The 19,019-nt window shown below is 40.1% G+C and overlaps 1 protein-coding gene across 2 annotated transcripts in view; it reads right to left on the bottom strand.

Annotated features, from left to right (window-relative positions):
• Positions 1-19,019, bottom strand: part of csmd3b (CUB and Sushi multiple domains 3b) — a 421,680-nt gene that overhangs the window by 9,763 nt on the left and 392,898 nt on the right. The window contains exons 56-66 of one of the 2 annotated variants that reach the window (XM_085261673.1): positions 15,822-16,007; positions 14,860-15,045; positions 14,361-14,534; positions 10,180-10,362; positions 9,855-10,031; positions 8,023-8,202; positions 6,465-6,638; positions 6,126-6,299; positions 2,038-2,111; positions 980-1,091; positions 704-883 (exon numbers count right to left, since the gene is read on the bottom strand). In XM_085261673.1, coding sequence (XP_085117799.1) covers positions 704-883; positions 980-1,091; positions 2,038-2,111; positions 6,126-6,299; positions 6,465-6,638; positions 8,023-8,202; positions 9,855-10,031; positions 10,180-10,362; positions 14,361-14,534; positions 14,860-15,045; positions 15,822-16,007 — 1,800 coding nt within the window. The remainder of the gene's footprint in view (positions 1-703; positions 884-979; positions 1,092-2,037; positions 2,112-6,125; positions 6,300-6,464; positions 6,639-8,022; positions 8,203-9,854; positions 10,032-10,179; positions 10,363-14,360; positions 14,535-14,859; positions 15,046-15,821; positions 16,008-19,019) is intronic. The other variant, XM_085261674.1, reaches the window with a different exon arrangement.

The raw sequence follows: 19,019 nt of genomic DNA, 5'->3' as shown, positions 1-19,019 counted from the left end.
TCAGAAAAGACAGTGTGTGAGCATGTGTCAATACTAAGTAAAAGATTTTAAAGAGTGCCAACTATATATTTATAGCAGAGATGATGCTGATTTCTTCTATATGATCAAAGCACCTACCAAATTGACCTTTTTGTGAGATTTGAAGAGTGGACTTTAAACGTTTTGGCTCAAATGTTCAGTGTTTCCATGATTTTTCATAATTTGTGAGACAATACGAAGAGATAATTGTAGCATTGTTTGCTAGGCAGTGTATTGTTATTGATATTGATATTTTACAGTATTAACTATGTACAGTACGGGATGGTTATGTTGCAATTCTTTCATTTCTTCTGCGATGGCTCACAAGGTTGTAGTTTGAGCTTGATAAAGCAGGATTAATGCATGACTTCACCTTTATGGTCCTGCCTGGTAAATCTAGCAAAGGGACAAAACACCATGGGACATTTTTGATCTGTTTTGCCTTTGAACCACCAGGCTCACCACCAATCCAAAGGCTGATCAACCCAACAGGAAATCTCCCCCTACTCCAGATGGCTTGTCTGTCCCTGTGTGTGAAGTGACAAAGTCTCCTTGGGCTAAACATGCTCAAACACTGCTATCTGGTCACTTAAGCTAAAATGCTCCAGATAAGATAATCAAAAAAAGATACACTTAAAGGAAATGTGAACAATGGAAATGACTGTAGCAGGACAGAAGTACTTACCCCGACATATCGGCATCTTTCCAGTCCAAGTGCTGTCACTCTTGCAGACCCTGTGTTCAGAACCCCCCGCCAGGAAGTAGCCATGCTGACAGCTGTACACCAAGGTGTAGCCAAACCCAGGAAGATCCATCCCTACCACGTCCACATGGAGTGGGCTCTCCGGCTGCTTGCAGGCGTGGGCTGCGGGGTTTAGACAGATACATTGTTACACTTCAGTGAGAGTCTGAAGGGATGAAAGGGTGAGCGGCTGACAAATTGAAACAGTGTGTTTCGTACGTATGCACTCGGGTTGCGTCCCACTCCATGTTAGATCAGGCTGACAGGTTCTGGAGGAAGATCCCTGAATCAAATGACCAGGCTGGCACTGAAATGACACCACACTCCCAACCTAGGCATAAGGACACAGACAGAAGTGCACACAGAAGCCATTAGAGACATTGTAACAGATCTGATTGGTAAAGAGGAGTCTGAATATCTTCAGAGGAGCATCATAGTGTTGTACTGCTAGGATAAATGCTACTCGTATTTCAACAGGTGAATTCGTGTGGATAAAGACCAGTATTTTAATATGAAGTACATTAAAATAGATGTTTAGTTGTGGTTGTGGCATGTCAATGCAAATGCACAAGCATCCATTGTATTCCTTAAAATATTAGAAGTATAAAATCAACTTGCATTCCCCGTTCATCAGGACTTAATTTGAGACAAATCAAAAGTCAAACATATAATGAAGTTTGCTACCTGGCAATGCTGTAATATTTATCAACCATTAGATATTTTCCCTCCTGTGCGGTAGCAGGTAGCAATCCTTATAAAATATCTTACTTGCTTTCTTCCTGCCAAATAACAAATTAACAGTGAATTATTAGTTATTTGGTTGAAATGACTATAATTTTTTGGTAATAGGTAAGCAGGTTGTTCTCCAAGAATCTTGAAGCATTTCCTATAGTTCTTGGGTTTGGGAATTCAAGTAGTTTCAGAAGCATCCCACACTGTTTGAGATCAGCACTCTGTGGGTGGCAAATCATCTGTTGCAGGACTCCTTGCTCCTGTTGTCACTGAATATGCTTCTTTATGACTCTGGCTGTATGTCTGGAGCCATTACCATACTGCAAGTGGTTTAGGACTGACAAGATGCTTCCCTGATGGCATTGCACGGTGGATAAGAATCTTAAAGCGCTGCATTGGAATGTCTTAACATTTTATTTTCTTTCTGACTCCCTCTACTGCCTTTCGTTCTTTCCTCTCTCTTTCATTTGCAACAGCTGCTATTAGTTACTGGGTTCACTTCTTGGGTAGAAAGACACGGCACTAGTCTGAGAGTGCAGATTTACCTTGAAACCATAGGTCCGATTCAAGGAGCCGTAGCGTGGTGTTCCCGGGTTATCGCAGCTGGTTTTGGTTGGTTCTGAAAAGATCAGCACACGAGTGGAAGTAATTACACACAAAAAATAGGAGAAAGATAAATTAGCAGCAGCGTTATACATCCCTCTCAAGTTCCCTTTCCTCCCTTTTGTTGTCATGGTAACAGTGGATTATATATGCCATCAGGACAGCAGGGGGCAGTAGCACTTTGTCAGAAAACGAAGCAGAGCCCACTCTAAGTGTGTGTGTGTGTGTGTGTACGTATGTGAGTTTGTGTGTGCGCATGTGGAAGGGTCATCAGCATGTAGAGCACATCCTGACGCAGAGCTCAATTCAATACAGCTTCTGAAATGACAGATTCACTCTCCACCTCTCTCTCTCTCCTTCCCTCACTTCCTGTACCTATCTGTCTGCCCTCTTCCTCTCTTTCACTGTTGTCTTCTTCTACCTCGCTGTACAACTGCTCTTTTCCCCTCTTTTTCTGTCTTTCCATGTCACCAGACCTCCGTTTGTCAACTGCTTCTTCCCTCATCTGTCTCATTTAAAGAGCAGGCTGCTTTAGGTCAAAACTCATTCTGTTTCAGTCACATAGTAATACACATCAGACACTAACATCACAAACTAATAAATCAACCAAAACACACACACACTTCAGATCACTTTGCCCATAAAAACACACCGAGAGTCACTTTGTGGTTGCGTGTGTTTAACAGTCTCAGTCTACAAAAGCAATTATGATACAGAACAGAAAGATCTCCCTTCAGCGGCAGCAGCAGCAAACTGAAACTAGTTCTTATTGCAGCAGTTATAGATGAAGTCTTTATATCAGATGGGGTAACAATTTAAAGACAGCCCGTTGTTTTCAGATAGTCTGTTTCCCATTTGAGCAGCTGTAAAAGTAGTGGCTGTATCCCTTATTGAGTGCTGCAAAGTAAGAAAAAAAAGGTCTTTGTTGGCATTTACAATAGCTCTCATTTATTAAAATTCATTACCATGCACCTGCTCTGAATCAGACACGCCAAGTGTTGCTCTAAACATTGCATGGGCTGGTAAATTGACTCACAGGGACCATTTGTAAAGTGTGCCGAATATCCCTTCTCATTTTCTTCTTAATCCCCAGATAGCAGCCGTTTGTTTGAAGTTGGATGTGGATGTCTGCTTCTTGAAGGCATTTACTAAATACTGTAAGTTACAGCATGTGCTGGTGTTAACTTCTGAGCAAGCACTTTTGCTGTAAGTTCCAAAACAGGTTTTATAGCCCTACTTTTAAATTCTGAATTTTATCTAATATGTTGCTGATTGAACTTTGACCACTAGCAATCAGATCTCAGAGACAAGGAATTCGATATTCAATATATGCAGTATACAGTATTACATCATATATTTTTAAAGTTGACTTTATGTCTAGTATAATACACACAGCATACAATACTGTGCAAAAGTCTCAAGCCACCCCTCATTTTTAGATTTTGCTTCCACAGAGCAAAACTTTCTTATAATTTTTAAAGCATAAGGAAGTCACTCACTTAAACTCCCTTAACACTGACCCAAGGATAGTTATAGCATAAAAAGACTCTTAACTCAAGGGAATAAACCAGTGCTGTGTCTACATGTAACAAAAAACTAAAGAACCACTTGTGTTTTTAGGCTCTTTGTTATGATCAGCCGATCGCAAAGCACACATAATTTGTTTCACTTTCTTTGGTTGAATCTATGAAAAATTTAAAAGATAACACAATTTGACAGGAATAAAACAGTGTTTTTGCAAAAACAAACGAATTCCCAAAGAGCTATTAGCCAAAAGCTTGGGACACTCCACGGTGTGCAGAGTGCTCCTAAAAAGTTTGAGGAAACTTTTTTTTTTTGAGGAAAAAATCTACAGCAGATGAACAACGTCTGCAAGTTATGTCCTTATGAAATAGAAAAAGAAATACAGCCAAGACCTGAGCGGAACTGAAGAGCACCTTCAGCTGATCCATCTACTGTTCACTGAAGCCTCATCACAAATGGTCTCAGTGGAAGGGTGACACTCAAGGCTGATGTATGAGTGGAAAACAGGTCTTATATAGTGATTGTCTACAATGTCTGTAGAAGAAAGTGGATGGTCTGTCCTGGAACAGAAGGCAGCCAACATCCAAAAAAGAGCTTTGAATGTCCTTCAAGAAGCCTGGAAAACTATTCCTGGAGACTATTTAAAGAAATGACAAGGAAGCTTGCCTAAGAGAGGTCAGGTTGTGTTGAAGAATAAAAAGGTGGTCAAACCTAATATTGACTTTCAAGCTTATCAGTACTGTTCAATCTCTGTTTTGACACATAAACTTTACTTCCCTGTATTCTTGTAAATATTTCAATAAAACACTGCACCCATTTCCAGGAAAATATAAAGAAATGAGAGGTGGCTCGAGACTTTTGCACAGTGCTGTAGTTTTGTAATATAAATGAGTTTTCATTGTTACAGTCCAACAGAGAAAACATATGGGAATATGTTTGCATGGTATGCTTGCAAATGGCCTTTGGGAGAGAGTCCGCTGGAAGGAACAATATTTTCACTTATATCCAAGTTCTCCTTTCAGGTACTCTTGCCCTTCCATTTATTAAGATTGTCTCAAATTAGTCACTATTCATTGCTATTCCAATAAGTTGATGTAACACTAACTTTTAAAGAACAGCAGTTGCTCGGCACAGAATACTCATGAGTAAACAAAAATGAGGCTGTCAGGTTCATAATTTTGGGTCATTAACTGTCATGATCATTAGGCAGGGGGCTATCAGACGAACACTAGAATAGCCAGCAAATGAAAAAAAGTAACATCAAGTCATTATATTAATGATTATTATTAATCAAAAAGGAAACGTATGTATCGCAAAGGGGCCACATTAAAAACAAGTCTGTAATATTACACTTTGATATGTTATTTAAAAAGACGATATGCATTTTACTAGAGTGACCTCTTGAGAAATCTCACTCAGAAGTTTGGAAGCTCTGTTGGCTAAACCAACACCACCTTTTAATTTTAACCCTGACTTTGAAGTGGGTAAGACACCCCTGCCTGGGGATGCTAGGCTGTGCTCCAGCTCATGTGGGGATAAATGATTGATGATGAAGTCAGGAACTGTTAAAAAGCAATCAGTAAAATTTTATATAAACTTCTGGCAGAGGTTATAGGCCTTGGTATTGTATTTTAAACATGTTGAAGACTTAGTTGGCACAGTAACACTGGTGATTTTTTTATGAACTTGTACATTTATTAAGAAACACAGTGTAGAGCATTCTATGGGTCTCAGCATTGCATCTCTCTGTAGACCTTTTCGATAGAGACCAAGTTTCAGTTTAAATATTAAAACCTTAAAGCAGAAGTGGCTTTCCTAGCCTCCCTGTTTACTTACTCATTCATAAGGTTGATCCTTATTTAAAAGCAAAATTGTGCCAATTAGAGGCTATAATCTAACAATAGCCAGTTCTAACCAAGACCTAAAGTCATTTTGCTACCTTATGGCAATTAAAACTGAGTGATCACATTATTATGGAAAATCAAAGGAGCATAAAAGTAAATATTTAACACCCTGTTATAGAGTTCACATATCAGCCAAGTGCATGAAGTTTAGCAGGCCTATAAATTTCTCTAAACTAAAATAATTAACAAGAGCAGATGGATTCCAGGAAATGTCAGGTCAGGACATTGCCTGAAGCCACTCTTTGCCACATGTAGCTCAGAAAAGGAGTTAAACATGTCGCTGACTTCTCACTACTGAAAATACTGTTTGTTTTTGGCTAGAGAGCTGCCTTGCAGGAGGAGGTAGCACAGATGACGGCCGCTCTCTCGCTGTGAAATCTATCAAATGCTCTCTTCTCATGTGCACACAATTGGATGTCACACAGACTCTGTATGAGGAAGCTGGGAGGTTAAAGACTGAACGGACCTTCTACAGCTCTGCCGAGTGATGTGTAGAAAAGTTCAGAGCACCACGTCTTCTCATGAGCTAATGTCTTCCTAATTACCATTTTTCAATGAGCTGAATGTTTTGTATGGTTGTCAAGTGAATACGAATGGATTACCGATACAGCGCGGCTGCGTTCCACTCCAGGTGCCATCGCTTTCACAAAGTCTAGTTGCTGTGCCGACCAGTATGAGAGGCGGAGCACAGCTGAAGGACACTTCTGATTGATAGATGAAACTTCGTCCCTCTCTGAAACCACCTACTGGAGTCCCCGGGTCACCACAAAATTTGGCTGCAAACACGGAGACAAACACACAAAGTCCCATTTCAATTGTGGTGCTAGAAATGGTGAATGTGCTCAATTTTATGGAAGTTCAAGGACAAAAGTAGATTTTGCTCCATTTGTGATGGGTGTAATTGATGTGTCCTTACAACCAAAGTTCAATGTGATGCTTACGTAAGCACTGCGGGAGCATGCCGCTCCAGGTGCCATTGGCGACACAGGTCAGAACAGCTGGAAAGGAGAGCTCATATCCAGGTGAACAACTATAGCTCACGCTGCTGCCCCATTCAAAGTCACTGCCCTGCAGTACCCCATTACTGATGGCAGGTGGAGCCGAGCAGGTCACAGCTGGGGGAAAAAGAGGGGGAAGGGTTGGGAAAGAGAGTGAAGCGGGAAAAGTGTTGTTTAGAACAGCTGCAGTTGATGCTCTTTTTTAGTTTACATGACTGCACTGTAAAATCACGTGAGAAAATAAGACTTAAGGTTTTAGTAGTCGATTAACCACTGATTTAAAAATAAGTTTATGGTTTTAGTAAAAAGTGAACATAAACATCTTCTTATCTTGGACTTCCCAGACTTTCAGTTACATCCAGTAACTGCTTACATTCAATTCAGTTTAAATGTATCATGTGAGACTTGTGTACATTAACAGCTGTATTAGAGGTGACAGTGATGTGACTGCTTGCATTTGTTATTTCTTTTCCTAGAGGCATTAACTACAAACTTAGCAGAATCTGCTGTCAATACAGAGAAAACTGGGGTTAGACATAGTTTAAGGTGTACTTGGAGCTCACTTAAAGTAGGATTTTTCTGTAGCAGAACCTCCTCTCTATAGCAATATTGTTTGATTGTTTTATGGCATACAAAAAAAACACAATCTTCTACAAATGCCCCAAAATAGCTATGTTCAAGAAACACTCTGTTTAAATCCCTATTCATCCAAGCCTGACCACAGGTCTATGGTACTATCATCAAATGATAAAACAGTCATACTGTTGAGTACTGGTGAGTGATTGTCTGATAACCACTGTTTGCTACACTGTAATCTGTATGTAAGTCTATTCTGTGACTGGTTGGCAAGTGGTTGCTGACAGTCACTAGCATGAAATTAGTATATGGTGCTGCACTGCAAACATCCCTGTTTCTTCTTTGCGTAAAACCTTTTACAGCTTCACTACGACTTGATGAGTGGAACTTATCTAAGTTTAACTACAACTTTGTTTGACAGTAAAATGGATCTAACAGCGGGTATACAGTAAAGCACAACTTTTGCATCTGTCCACTGCTATTAAACAAACATATGTCGTATAATGATGAACAAATCTGTTGGATTTAAATAAGAATAAAAATATAAATAAAAATAAAAACAACATAAAGATGTATTTAACTGCATCAGTGTGTTCACTCTAAGGTTTATAGTTATATGCAGAGCACTGCAACTACCTACAACATTACTGCAAAGCACAAATAAAGGGACCACCAAACAATTTTTATATACTTTAGCCTTTATAGCAATGCCAATGCTAGCTAGCGAGCTAGCTTTATGTGTTGATATTATTAGGTTCTGCATGTGTGTTTTTGTTTGCCAGAACAGAGCTAATAGGATGTTTAGTAATGGGAGTATCTGAAGTGGAACAGAGCAATTTAAAGGGTCTGTTTTGCTACTGTGTAATAGCAGTATAAGTACTGTTTAAGGGTTGAACAGAGTTAAGAGTTTGAATGTATAATTTACCTGTACATAGTGGCATATTTCCATTCCAAGTCCCATTTTGTGTGCACATCCTCACAGGCGACCCATCCTCCTCCATTCTATATCCCGGTTGGCACTGGAATGAAACATTCTGACCAATGGTGAAGTCTTCTCCATAGCGAAGCCCATTAGCTGGCACGCCAGGGTCGCCACAGTTTATCACTATGGAGACGGACAAGTGGGGTTAAAGTGGACAACATGAGATAGAGATCAAAATTACTTTATAGGTCATACTATGGCACAAGGTAAATTTAATTTTGTTTCTATTCATTAATCTAGACTCTATCCATATAGGTAATTTAATAATAAAAAGTGAAAGAAAGAGGACACCAAAGGTGACAGATGTAATAAACTAACAGATAAAGAAAGAGGAAAGGTAAGTTAGGGTGCAAAGAAGGTGAAGTGTGAAAAATATTCAGGCCCTAAAGTACAGATCAGATTAAATCTAGATGAAAATATCAGAAAATGATACCTCAGGAATCTTAGTTTTAAAACTGCTATATTAGAGTAGAAGGAAAACATTAAGTAATTATCTCCAATAAAGCTTCTTCTCTTGAAAGTGGTGAGTTTGCAGTCGATAGCAAATTCCTGATCAGACTGTGTGATCTCATCACATTTCTGTGTGGGTTTCACTTCTCATGAATGAAACAACAATGATATTAAAAATGGCCGAGGTTGTCCTGGGACTCTTTTAAGGAGCATTAGGATTCCCCAGACTGTACTTTTTAGGCACTGTCCTTCATAGTCTAATAGGCAGCTTAAATGCTTCTAAACCCACCCCAGATAGTGTCATGCCTGTTAATAGATGTGGAGTAGTCTACTGTAAAAGCCATTTCCTTTAAATCAGGTATTCTTATATACTTTTTCAATCTGGGAACCGATATCGAAGAATTTATAGCATTTCTGATTTAAGCTATTTTTTCATGCTACTGCATATCTGGATACTGGAAAGCATTAATATAATCTGGGAATTCTCTGTGATGTCCTATTATCAAGAAGTACTTTTGGACACAGTATATAGATATATGTTAGAGGCATTTTCTTTTAATACATTATTGTTTTTTGCTATTTTTTGAGTCATTTTTTACATTTCAGCAAAATACTGTCTTTCCTTTGGCAAATTAACTCAGTGGCTTTTTGTTGAATCTTCAACATTTTAGAGTAAAACAGTCAATTTCTTAGACGTTACTTACCACCGTTGGGTGGAACCACTTGACATAACTTTTTAAAGTAAACCTCCAAAGCATTTTTTGGAGTGCACAGTATTTAATTGAAATAAGACAAATTATTCAAATAAACTTAAAAAAACAACTTATCTGTTAAGTAAATTCCACTTGCTCAACTATGACTTTGCTTATATCTCATATGGTAACAGAAGGTTACGTTTTATGGCTATTTACGCTTGGAGACTTTTCCCACAGATTCAATAAGCAAAATTAACTCAAGTAAACGATGATCAAGGTTATATAAGTCACTCTGTTGTCTGCAATAAAAATATAAAGATTTGAGGCTTATTTCTTTACTCCTATACTGTGGCATCATAATTTAAAAGAGGACATAAAACAGCGTCGCCTGTGCTTTCTAATCTCACACCCAGAATTTGGTGATATTTATTGGTTGCAAACTTTCATGGTATTACAAGAGATTTAATACACCAATTACATATATAGAGTGTAATTATTGCATACAGTTGAAAACTCTTCAAAGTCACCTCATGATTGCATGGACAAAATATTGAAAATACACCAACAAATGTACTAGACAGTACTTATATATGTATCAACCTATTGGTCAAATCAAAGCAGATAACTTACTAGTACAGTTGGGCTGTGTGCCTGACCAGGTACCATTGGCTTGACACTGCCTGGTGGTGGGACCAGTGAGCAGATAGCCATCCATGCACGAGTAGATGACAGAGTGAGAAAATGTTGTTCCATCCAAACGAAATACTTTGCCGTTACTGGGAGTGCCAGGGTTACCACACTGAACAGCTGCAGGACAGAGAAATGGAAAAGACCTCAGCAAGTGTCACCTCTAAGACAGTGGAAACACTGAAACACGTGTGGGTTCATAATAATTGAATAATTGACAAGGTACCATTTCAGGATAGATTTAAATCAATTAGAAATATCCCCGTACGTTTACAAAAGGGTTGCGTGCCTGACCAGGTCCCGTTCGGGAAACACATCCTCTCTGAAGAACCTATAAGTTCATATCCCTCTGAGCAGGAAAAGTAGACCTTAGAACGGATCCTGAAATCTGTTTGTTCTCTTGAACCATGAGAGGGAATGCCAGGGTCCCCACACGAACCAGTAGTGTCACCTACATGGAAACAAAAAAGGATACAGACTTAGGTCCCTCACAGGTTTCTTACTGGTTTGTACCGAATTAAGGATTACACTTAAAGATGCTAATCCTTGAGTCAGTACACACTGTCTGTATAATGAGCTGTGTTTCAAAAATGACTCCAACTTATCAAAGCAAAGAAATGGAGAAATAAACAACTTTGGTTCATTATTTGTAGGGTGAGGAAAACAAAACTGCAAACCGGACAAAGGATTTTAAAAGAAACATCTGATGGCTGCTTCTAAATATCATACAGATTGTGCATATGCATGTGTGTGCATGTGTGCTGATGAGTAAATAGGCAGCGGTGCATGTGTTTGTCTTTGTGAGTGTGTGCGAGAGATCCTAGCTCTGTCCTTCTAGAGCTGCCTGGTCAGCAAATTGTGTCTGACAAGCAGAGCACACTCCTGGGAACACACACTTTCACACACAAAAAAGCTCACATCATCACACAAATACCAAGGCCTGGACTAATATATTTCTGCTCAAACATTTCAGATCAGTACTGCCTATTTTGTTAACGGTCTAAAAATTGCACCGGATTATGTGTGAGTGTGAATAATATCATAACTTGATTCATGTTTGTTAGATTTGGATTGCTAATTATGATTTCAATTTGTTGCCTCCATTCACATTTATTGTTGACAATTAATTCAAAGTGTACAAGTATCTGCTTGCGTTTTTGTGTTTTTGACTCATACTTCTGAAAAAAATAACCTTAATTCACATTGGCTCTGTTTGTATTATAGTACAAATATCTAGAGGCTTGCTGCTAAATTGAGCTTACACGTAGCAGAGACACAACATTTAATGATATAACATCTTTTGTAATGCCTTAGGATTTTAAACTCGGTTTCTCAGATGTAAATAAATAATATTCTACTCAATAAGTCTCTCTTATTTGCCTCAGAAACTTGAAAAAATAGCAGTTAAGAATGTAAAAACAGGAGGGAAAGAGCATATGTAGATGCTCTTACACATCTATATAAACTTACCCTACTAACCTGAACAAATGAAACCAAAAAAGATTTAAATAAAATTCATCTTTTTATAATCTTTAACCCTTTAAACTCTAACCTAATTTACCCTTTAAACCCGGGGTAGGCAACTCCAGGCCTCCTGCAGGTTTTAGATGTGTCTTTGATCCAACACATCTGATTTAAATGGATAAATTACCTCCTCAACATGTCTTGAAGGTCTCCAGAGGCCTGGTAATGAACTAATCATTTGATTCAGGTATGTTGACACAGGGTGATATCTAAAACCTGCAGGACAACGGCCCTTGAGGTCTGGAGTTCCCCACCCCTGCTTTAAAGGGTTAAGAAGAGAATTTCCAGGTGGAGCCAAGCAGTTGAAGGCTTCCATTTGGTAGCCTCGAGATCTCATCTCTGCTGTTGCAGATGTTGTGGTTCTCTTGGCTTCATCAGATGGTAGGTCACGTTGGAAGGGTTCGCAGGTAAGTGTAAAGCAGCTGGAGAACTAGCACCTCGAAGTCTGAGACCACGGTTCACAGCTGGAAAAATGGTTGCTTGCACACTCAAGGTCTTGTTCACAAGTCAGGGAAGCAGGAGATTGAAACGGGCCACATGTGCAGTCATGTGGATGCTATACTGGTCAGTTGTGGTTTACCAGTCAATCTACATCCCCTCCCTGACCTATCGTACCAAGCTCTGGATAGTGAGCAAAAGAATGAGACTGCGGATACAATTGGGCAAAAGAAGCGTTTAGATATAGGGTGAAAGGTTCAGTCGTTCTGGGGGGACTTGGAGTAGAGCTGCTATTCCTCCACATCAAAAAGTGTGGTTCATTCATCTGACTCTTGGGTGAGATATTGTCCTACTGGGAGGAATGCTCAGGGTTAGACTCAGGACATGGTGGATAGATTATTACTCTTGGCTAGTTTGGGAATCCTAGGTGTTCCCCTGGAGGAGTTGCCTACGGAGAAGGAGGTCTGGTCCCCTGTGACCTGGCCCTGCATAATTGGCAGAAGCTGGATGGATGAATTGTTGGATGGATGGATGAAGGTACTTAGTTTTCCAGTAAGCACAGATTAAGGAATAGCTCAACATTTTGGAAAATGCATTTTTTTGCTTTGCACTCTTCTTTACAGCTTTCAGCTAATACCTTAGCATTAGGACTCCGGATACACAGGATAAACATTGGCCTGGCTCTGGCCAAATGTAATGAAATCCATCCAACGCTTTGAAAGAGGAATTAATACAGCATTTCATTTGTTCAATGTGAAAAAGGATTTAAGAGTAAAAGTGACTATTTGTGACCTACTGAAGTGGCACACTCAGTGTCCTGTGAAATCACACCTTTCTTTTACTTGAGGTTTTTGTTCGGATCAAGCAAACAGTAGAGGGCATAGAGTTTTTTAGGTTTTGGAGGTTAGAGGCTTGTTTAACCTTTGAAGGGAGAAAAGCTGTTTCACCAGCCTTCCCAGTTATAGCTTCATTTTTAATGGACAAACCTGTGAGTGGTTTAAAAAAATCTCGTGTAGCTCTCAGCATGACAGGACGTAAGTGTAAAAATCCTAAGATGTTCAGGTATTGCTTAAAGCTTCTGCAGATGGTAGACAACTACAGTTTGGCTCAGTTATGAAACCCAAGTCATGTTCAATTATACAAATTCAGCCAACTCTGAACTGTTAATAAATAAATTCCAAACAGGCTGAAACTCTCCCTGGCATGCTGATTATTAGAATACCATAGGCTGTTTGAATACTTTTGTTAGAAACTGTGGCATAACAACTTGTTATTTTCAGCATGGCAAAAGCCAAGGTCTTTCATTTCATAGGCCTAATAAATAAATATTCAAGATAAGTGGCAAGGTCGGCTTGTGAATTGAATTTGCAAATCTAAGATCTTTGAGAGCCAAGTCTCAAGTAGCTCTACGCTCACAGCCTGAAAATATCATCAAATATCACAAACAGCATCACTTCATATATGCGTTATCTCATCAGCTATCATCAGGCAGAATAACAGAACAAGCTGTGCTGCTGTTGGACTGAACTCTCATGTCTGCAGATCTTTGGTATGGACCTGCCAGGTGAAAACATGAATCACCGCTTCTTAAACTATTACCCTGCCTCACTCCCCAAGTCTCCCTGGGCAATTGCTGTAAATAACAATGTATTCTTAGTCAACTCGTCTGGAATGCATTTTCACTCAGTTTGTTATATAAGCGGCAGCTGGGAGCCTCTCAGTCTGGAGAGCCACAATCATGCCCCCAGCAGGCCAACTGAGTGTCACATAACTTAGATGGTTTGTTTACACATGAGGGAAGGTAAGGAGGCTTTCTGTCTGGAGAGACGGTCTAGCCCAGTGAGTAGTGAGATATGCATATACAGCAAATACAGCAGAGACTGAAAGCTTGTGTAAAGCACTTTACAGAACAATGAGTGTTGCAGCTACACTCCACAACATTGTAATAAAATCCACTCACTGTAGAAAAGGAAACACAGCTAATACTTGAGAAAATGCAAAACTACAAATTAGCTGAAATATTTCAGTATTTGAACATGTACTTTAAGAACCTACTTACTTTACTACACTGTATCGATCATATCATAGAATCCCTTATAAAAGCAGGTTAAACATTTCTGAAACACAGTGAAACTGGCTCATGGTTAATTGACCAGAAGAGAAATGCACATGGTTAAGAGTCCACGACTGAGGTGACTGTAAGTGTGGGGTAAAGTTAATCTCCGGAGCCCTTTTAACAGACAGATACTGATATACTCTCTTTTCTAGTGCCAAGTCTTCCTTCCATATGTTCACCCATCCCTTCCATTATCCCTGACTGAAAGGTTCAGGAAAGTGTCTGCTGGATATAAAAGCATGAAGCTCTCCGCACTTCAGTCTGCATGTTTAGACGTTTCGATTTTCATCTACAACTGCTATCTATATATTCGTCTTTCTGATAGGGTGGACGTTAAAGTCTGTGTATTCAACAGAGGTTAAAATGGTTACCAGAGCAGAATGGCATGGGGGCACTCCACATCCCATTGAGCTGACAAGTCCGGGATGATTCTCCTTTCAGCTGTCTTCCGCCCAGACAAGAATACCGAACCGTTGAACCAAATGTAAACTTATCTCCGCTCAGCACACCGTTTGGGGGAGAGCCGGGATGACCACAGTCTACGACTAGAGAGCCACAGAGGAGAGAAATGAAGAAAACAATGGATGACTCGTTTTGACTCAGCAAAGCTCTGTGAGAGGAGGTGCAGCTACTTCTGTCAAGAACTAAGGACAGATTAAAAATATATGCAAGGATTAAGGATTAAAAAGCTGACATGACACTGCTTGCTAGGCTTTAAGGGAATCTTAAGAGTAACATATAAAAAGAAACAAAATGAAAAAGAAACAAAATGAAAAAAAAAATGCAAGAATCATTTCAATAAATTCCAAACCCAGTCTTGCTAAAATACTGTCTTTCCAAAGATTGTGAGGAAGAGAGAACGATACTAACCTATGCATTCAGGTAGCGGTTTGTCCCATTGTCCAGTAGGTTGACAGGTCAGTACAGGTGATCCAAACAGGTAATACCCAGGATTGCAGTCATAGAAAACCACTGTGCCAAAGGTAAAGTTGCCATGCTCTATTTTGCTCTGCCGGATTGAGTTGGCTGGGATACCTGGATCAGAGCAGTTGACCACTATACACAGGGACACACGCAGAGACACACAAGCACAAACAGACACAGAGACAGAAAAGCATGTGTTATTTGGCATGAACCAGAGAGGGCAATCTCTCTTCCCCCTCTTCATTTTCCCTATTTGGAAAGCGGTTTTGCAGAGTAGTATAAGGCAGACCAAGGAGGACATGGTGAAGAAGGAACAAAATATCAGACGTGGAGTTTAGGAGGGTTAATGCAGTAGATGCTAAGGGATGAAAGGGTGGTCAGGCAGGTTTGTCTGTAATGGATCCAGAACTCAAGCAGGGTTATGGCTTGTTATCAATGTGCTGCATTTTAATTTTACCCAATTCATTGGCACTTTATTCTGTAAACTGGGCAGAAGGCCAGTAGCTTGTGTACAAACTCGTGCGAGTGAAGCAATTTGAGTTGCTCTGACTGTTATTTGGACAATCAGGGTATGAGATTCATAGCTTACTGAAAAAAAGTTTTTATTCTTGAGACTGGAGCCATGAACAGGTTAGACATATGTTGAGCTCTAAATCTACCTCGAAACTTCATCGAAATTAAGGGAAAAAAGATGTATTTTTATCAAGAAATGTAAGTTTTCTGTTACGATGGTAATAATAGAGGAGATTAAGCTGAACAAAGTTAGAGGTAGAGTTGAGGTGGATACAAATGATGGGGATAAATGAGGATGGTTGCTACTGGAGAAGGCACTAACTGTAAATAAAGAAAGAGACTAAGGTGGTATTAAAGGTTGGGGATAAATAAGGTTAGGGGTGAATACACTTAACTTTTCTCCCCACCTTTACACGTTGGGGGTGGGTGGCTCCATTGGCGGTTAGCCTGGCACTGAGCACGTGCAGGCCCCTCCATTTCATAACCCCGATTACAAACAAAGCTGACCACATCGTTGAGATTGAAGCCGTTTCCCACCGTGCGGCCATATATGGGGCTTCCTGGATGGCCGCAGCTGATCGCTAAGGGAAAAAGTGTAAGACAAGAACACGTTTATTTGCACGCAGATTTGTTTCTACAGAGTGACACCATTCTGTTGTTTTTCATGTTGATGTGTAATCCCATGATAGGTTTTTTTCAATGAGATAATTAAATCCTTAAAAAAACATATGCTGAGATCTATGATTTGGTGTTATTTACTAAAATAGTTGAAATATTTAGTTTGTAGCAAGCAATTATTGAACAGAAGTAATCAGTGCATTTGCTTGGGACTGTCTTCACTCTTGATAAGCCACATTTAGTGTACTTACAGCTCTGCCAGTAACACCGATGACTGTTTTGTTAATTTTTCATCTTGTTAATTGAGTCATTGTATGCTATGAGAAAAGAAGGAGGCCAAGGACTAGTTAGTGTCAGAGCCACTGTCCACAATGAGATGACGGACATCAGCAAGATGGCCACAACCGACTGTATGCTTCGTGAATAGCTCAAGCAGCAGAAACCCAAGAAAGAGGAGGAAGGAGAAGAACCATCATGGAAGGACAGGCCCTGCATGGTATGTACCACAGGCAGATAGAGGAAGTGGCTGACATCTAGAAATTACACCAGTTTAGACAAAGCTGAACTGAAAGACAGCACAGAGGCACTAATTATGGCTGCACAGGAACATGCTGTAAGTTCAAGATCCATAGAGGCTGGGGTCTACCACACCAGGTAAGACCCCAGGTGCAGGCTGTGTAAAGACGCCCCTGAGACAATCTTGCACATAACAGCAGGGTGCAAGATGCTAGCAGGCAGGGCATACATGGAACACCATAACCAAGCAGCCGGCATAGTTTATAGCAACATCTGTGCTGAGTATGGCCTGGAAGTCCTTAAGTCAAAATGGGAGATGCCCCCCTAGGGTGACTGAGCTAATTTCCTGTGGGACTTCCAGATACAGCCAGATAAACTGGTGATGGCTAACCAACCAGACTTTGTAGTGATGGAAAGGCAGAGGAAGACGGCCGTAGTGACAGACGTAGTGATACTGAATGACAGCAACATCAGTAAGTAGGAACACCAAAAGCTGGAGAAGTACCAAAGGCTCAGAGAAGAGCTCGAGAAGATGTGGAGAGTGAAGGCACCAGTGGTCCCAGTGGTAATCGAAGCACTAGGTGCAGTGACTCCCAATCCCAATCCTGGGCCATTTGACCTCAGTACATCACATGATAGAATGGGGCTAGGTTTCACAATGGGTTCACCCGAAACCTTGGCTGATTATGACCCACACCCGTTTTCACACCTTGGCTCGTGTGATTAGGTAGAGGATCAATAGGGAGTCCATGACACTCTTGGGGACACTCCCATAGGGCTTAAAATCTGGGACTCTCCACCAGTTGCTCTTAGAACTGAAAAAACTTCTCGGATGAGAGATGAAAAGTCTTCAAGGAAACTTAAAGAAGTCCAGATGCTTTTCTTTCCAAGCTCCTTAGACTCTCTTAGGCAAACTTTCATCACTTTTTCAGAATGAGATCATTGCCCTTCTGAAAATTGAAGCTGTTGCTAACAGACTCTTTTCATATGATACTGGGTGGTAGATCAAAATTTGTTTTTACATTGTTCATAATTACATCAGTTTTGACAAGTTCTCAAACATCACTGAATAAAATACAGCCCCAAACCATGATATAGCCTCAACCATGGTTTACAGATAGCCGTAGATACTGTTGTGATTTTCCTGACCTACTCCATAAATACTGATGACGATTTAAACAAAAGTTTAAAATTTCTTTCTTCTCCTTTTAACAAACAGCTACCCCACCCCCACCCCACCTGCCCAAAATCACCAACTGTCATCCAAAAATCATCAGACATAATGACAGGACTGAAAAAGAGAAACTTTGAAAGACTTTCACAAAGCCCGGAGCACTTTTGCTCTAGACCACTTAAAAAGCTGAAAGAAACTCTGGCGCCTAGGAGATATGAGGAGTGGCTCAAGACCTCTGCACTTGTAGCTTATACAATACATCCCAATTGTAGCTTACCCACTAATGTCATTCACATACATAACTTTATACTGCAAAACCATTTCGTACCACTTGTGTGTCATTCTCTTACTAAATTGCAAAAATCCAATCATGTAAAATGTACTTTTAGACATCAAAGCTACAGAAAGATATAATCTAAACCAGACATGAAGATCAGAAGATTTGTATTTCTGGCTCGAAAACCACATCAAGTGCAGATTTGGGCCAAATATGTATGCCTTTCCTACAGTCATTCATAAATATTTATGAAAATGTCAGATGACTGAGAAGGCAAAGCTGGGATCCTAATTTAGGGTCATTATTTTGGAGATATTAGGTCTCACCATCTTCTGTGTCAGAACTGAGTGTGCACTGTTTGCAATCGTGCATCATAATTGTTCTTCTTGTTTCATCCACTGAGCCTTCTCGGCGTTCATGTGATGTTTGCGTAAACAGGCACTTTAGTGTTACTGCCAGTCACTCTCTTATCTACCTCGCAAACTACAAACCTTTAAATTATTTGGAGAGGAGAGGAGTCTAACCAATGTAAAAGAAAAGGAGTTGGTGGTAAAACACGGTGAAGGAGAAAGTCAGGGAACAGAGAGTAAGAGGACACTAAAGGATGAGAAGACAACAGGGAGAAAGAACAGCTAAGGTGAGGAGAGCAGAGCAGAGCAGAAATAATGAAGACAAGAGTAGACGAGAGAGGCAGGAGGCAAAGCACTTGATCAGGAAGAATCAGAAGTTTGTTTGCATGCCTAAGATACAAATTTATCTGACACCATCAGCATGCCCTGCAGCTACACACACACACACACACACACACACACACCATAGTCTCATTACCATTCTGTGTTTGTGTCTCTAAACAAGAGCCTCTCATCTCCATAATTACAGTATAATTTGGCTGTAAAATTATTTCCCTCAATAACTCCTGCATGAATAACCTCAATAAAAACAGCATAGCACTCCGAGACATGCAGAATGATACAGACACTATCTGGACCACATAGACACAGATGAACG

The sequence above is a fragment of the Mchenga conophoros genome, linkage group LG22 (genome assembly GCF_057382185.1).
Source record: "Mchenga conophoros isolate Kocher_MC1m ecotype Shallow Benthic linkage group LG22, M_conophoros_male_GT1.1, whole genome shotgun sequence".
In the NCBI taxonomy this organism is placed as follows: Eukaryota; Metazoa; Chordata; class Actinopteri; order Cichliformes; family Cichlidae; genus Mchenga; species Mchenga conophoros.
This window is presented reverse-complemented; position numbering and strand designations above follow the sequence as displayed.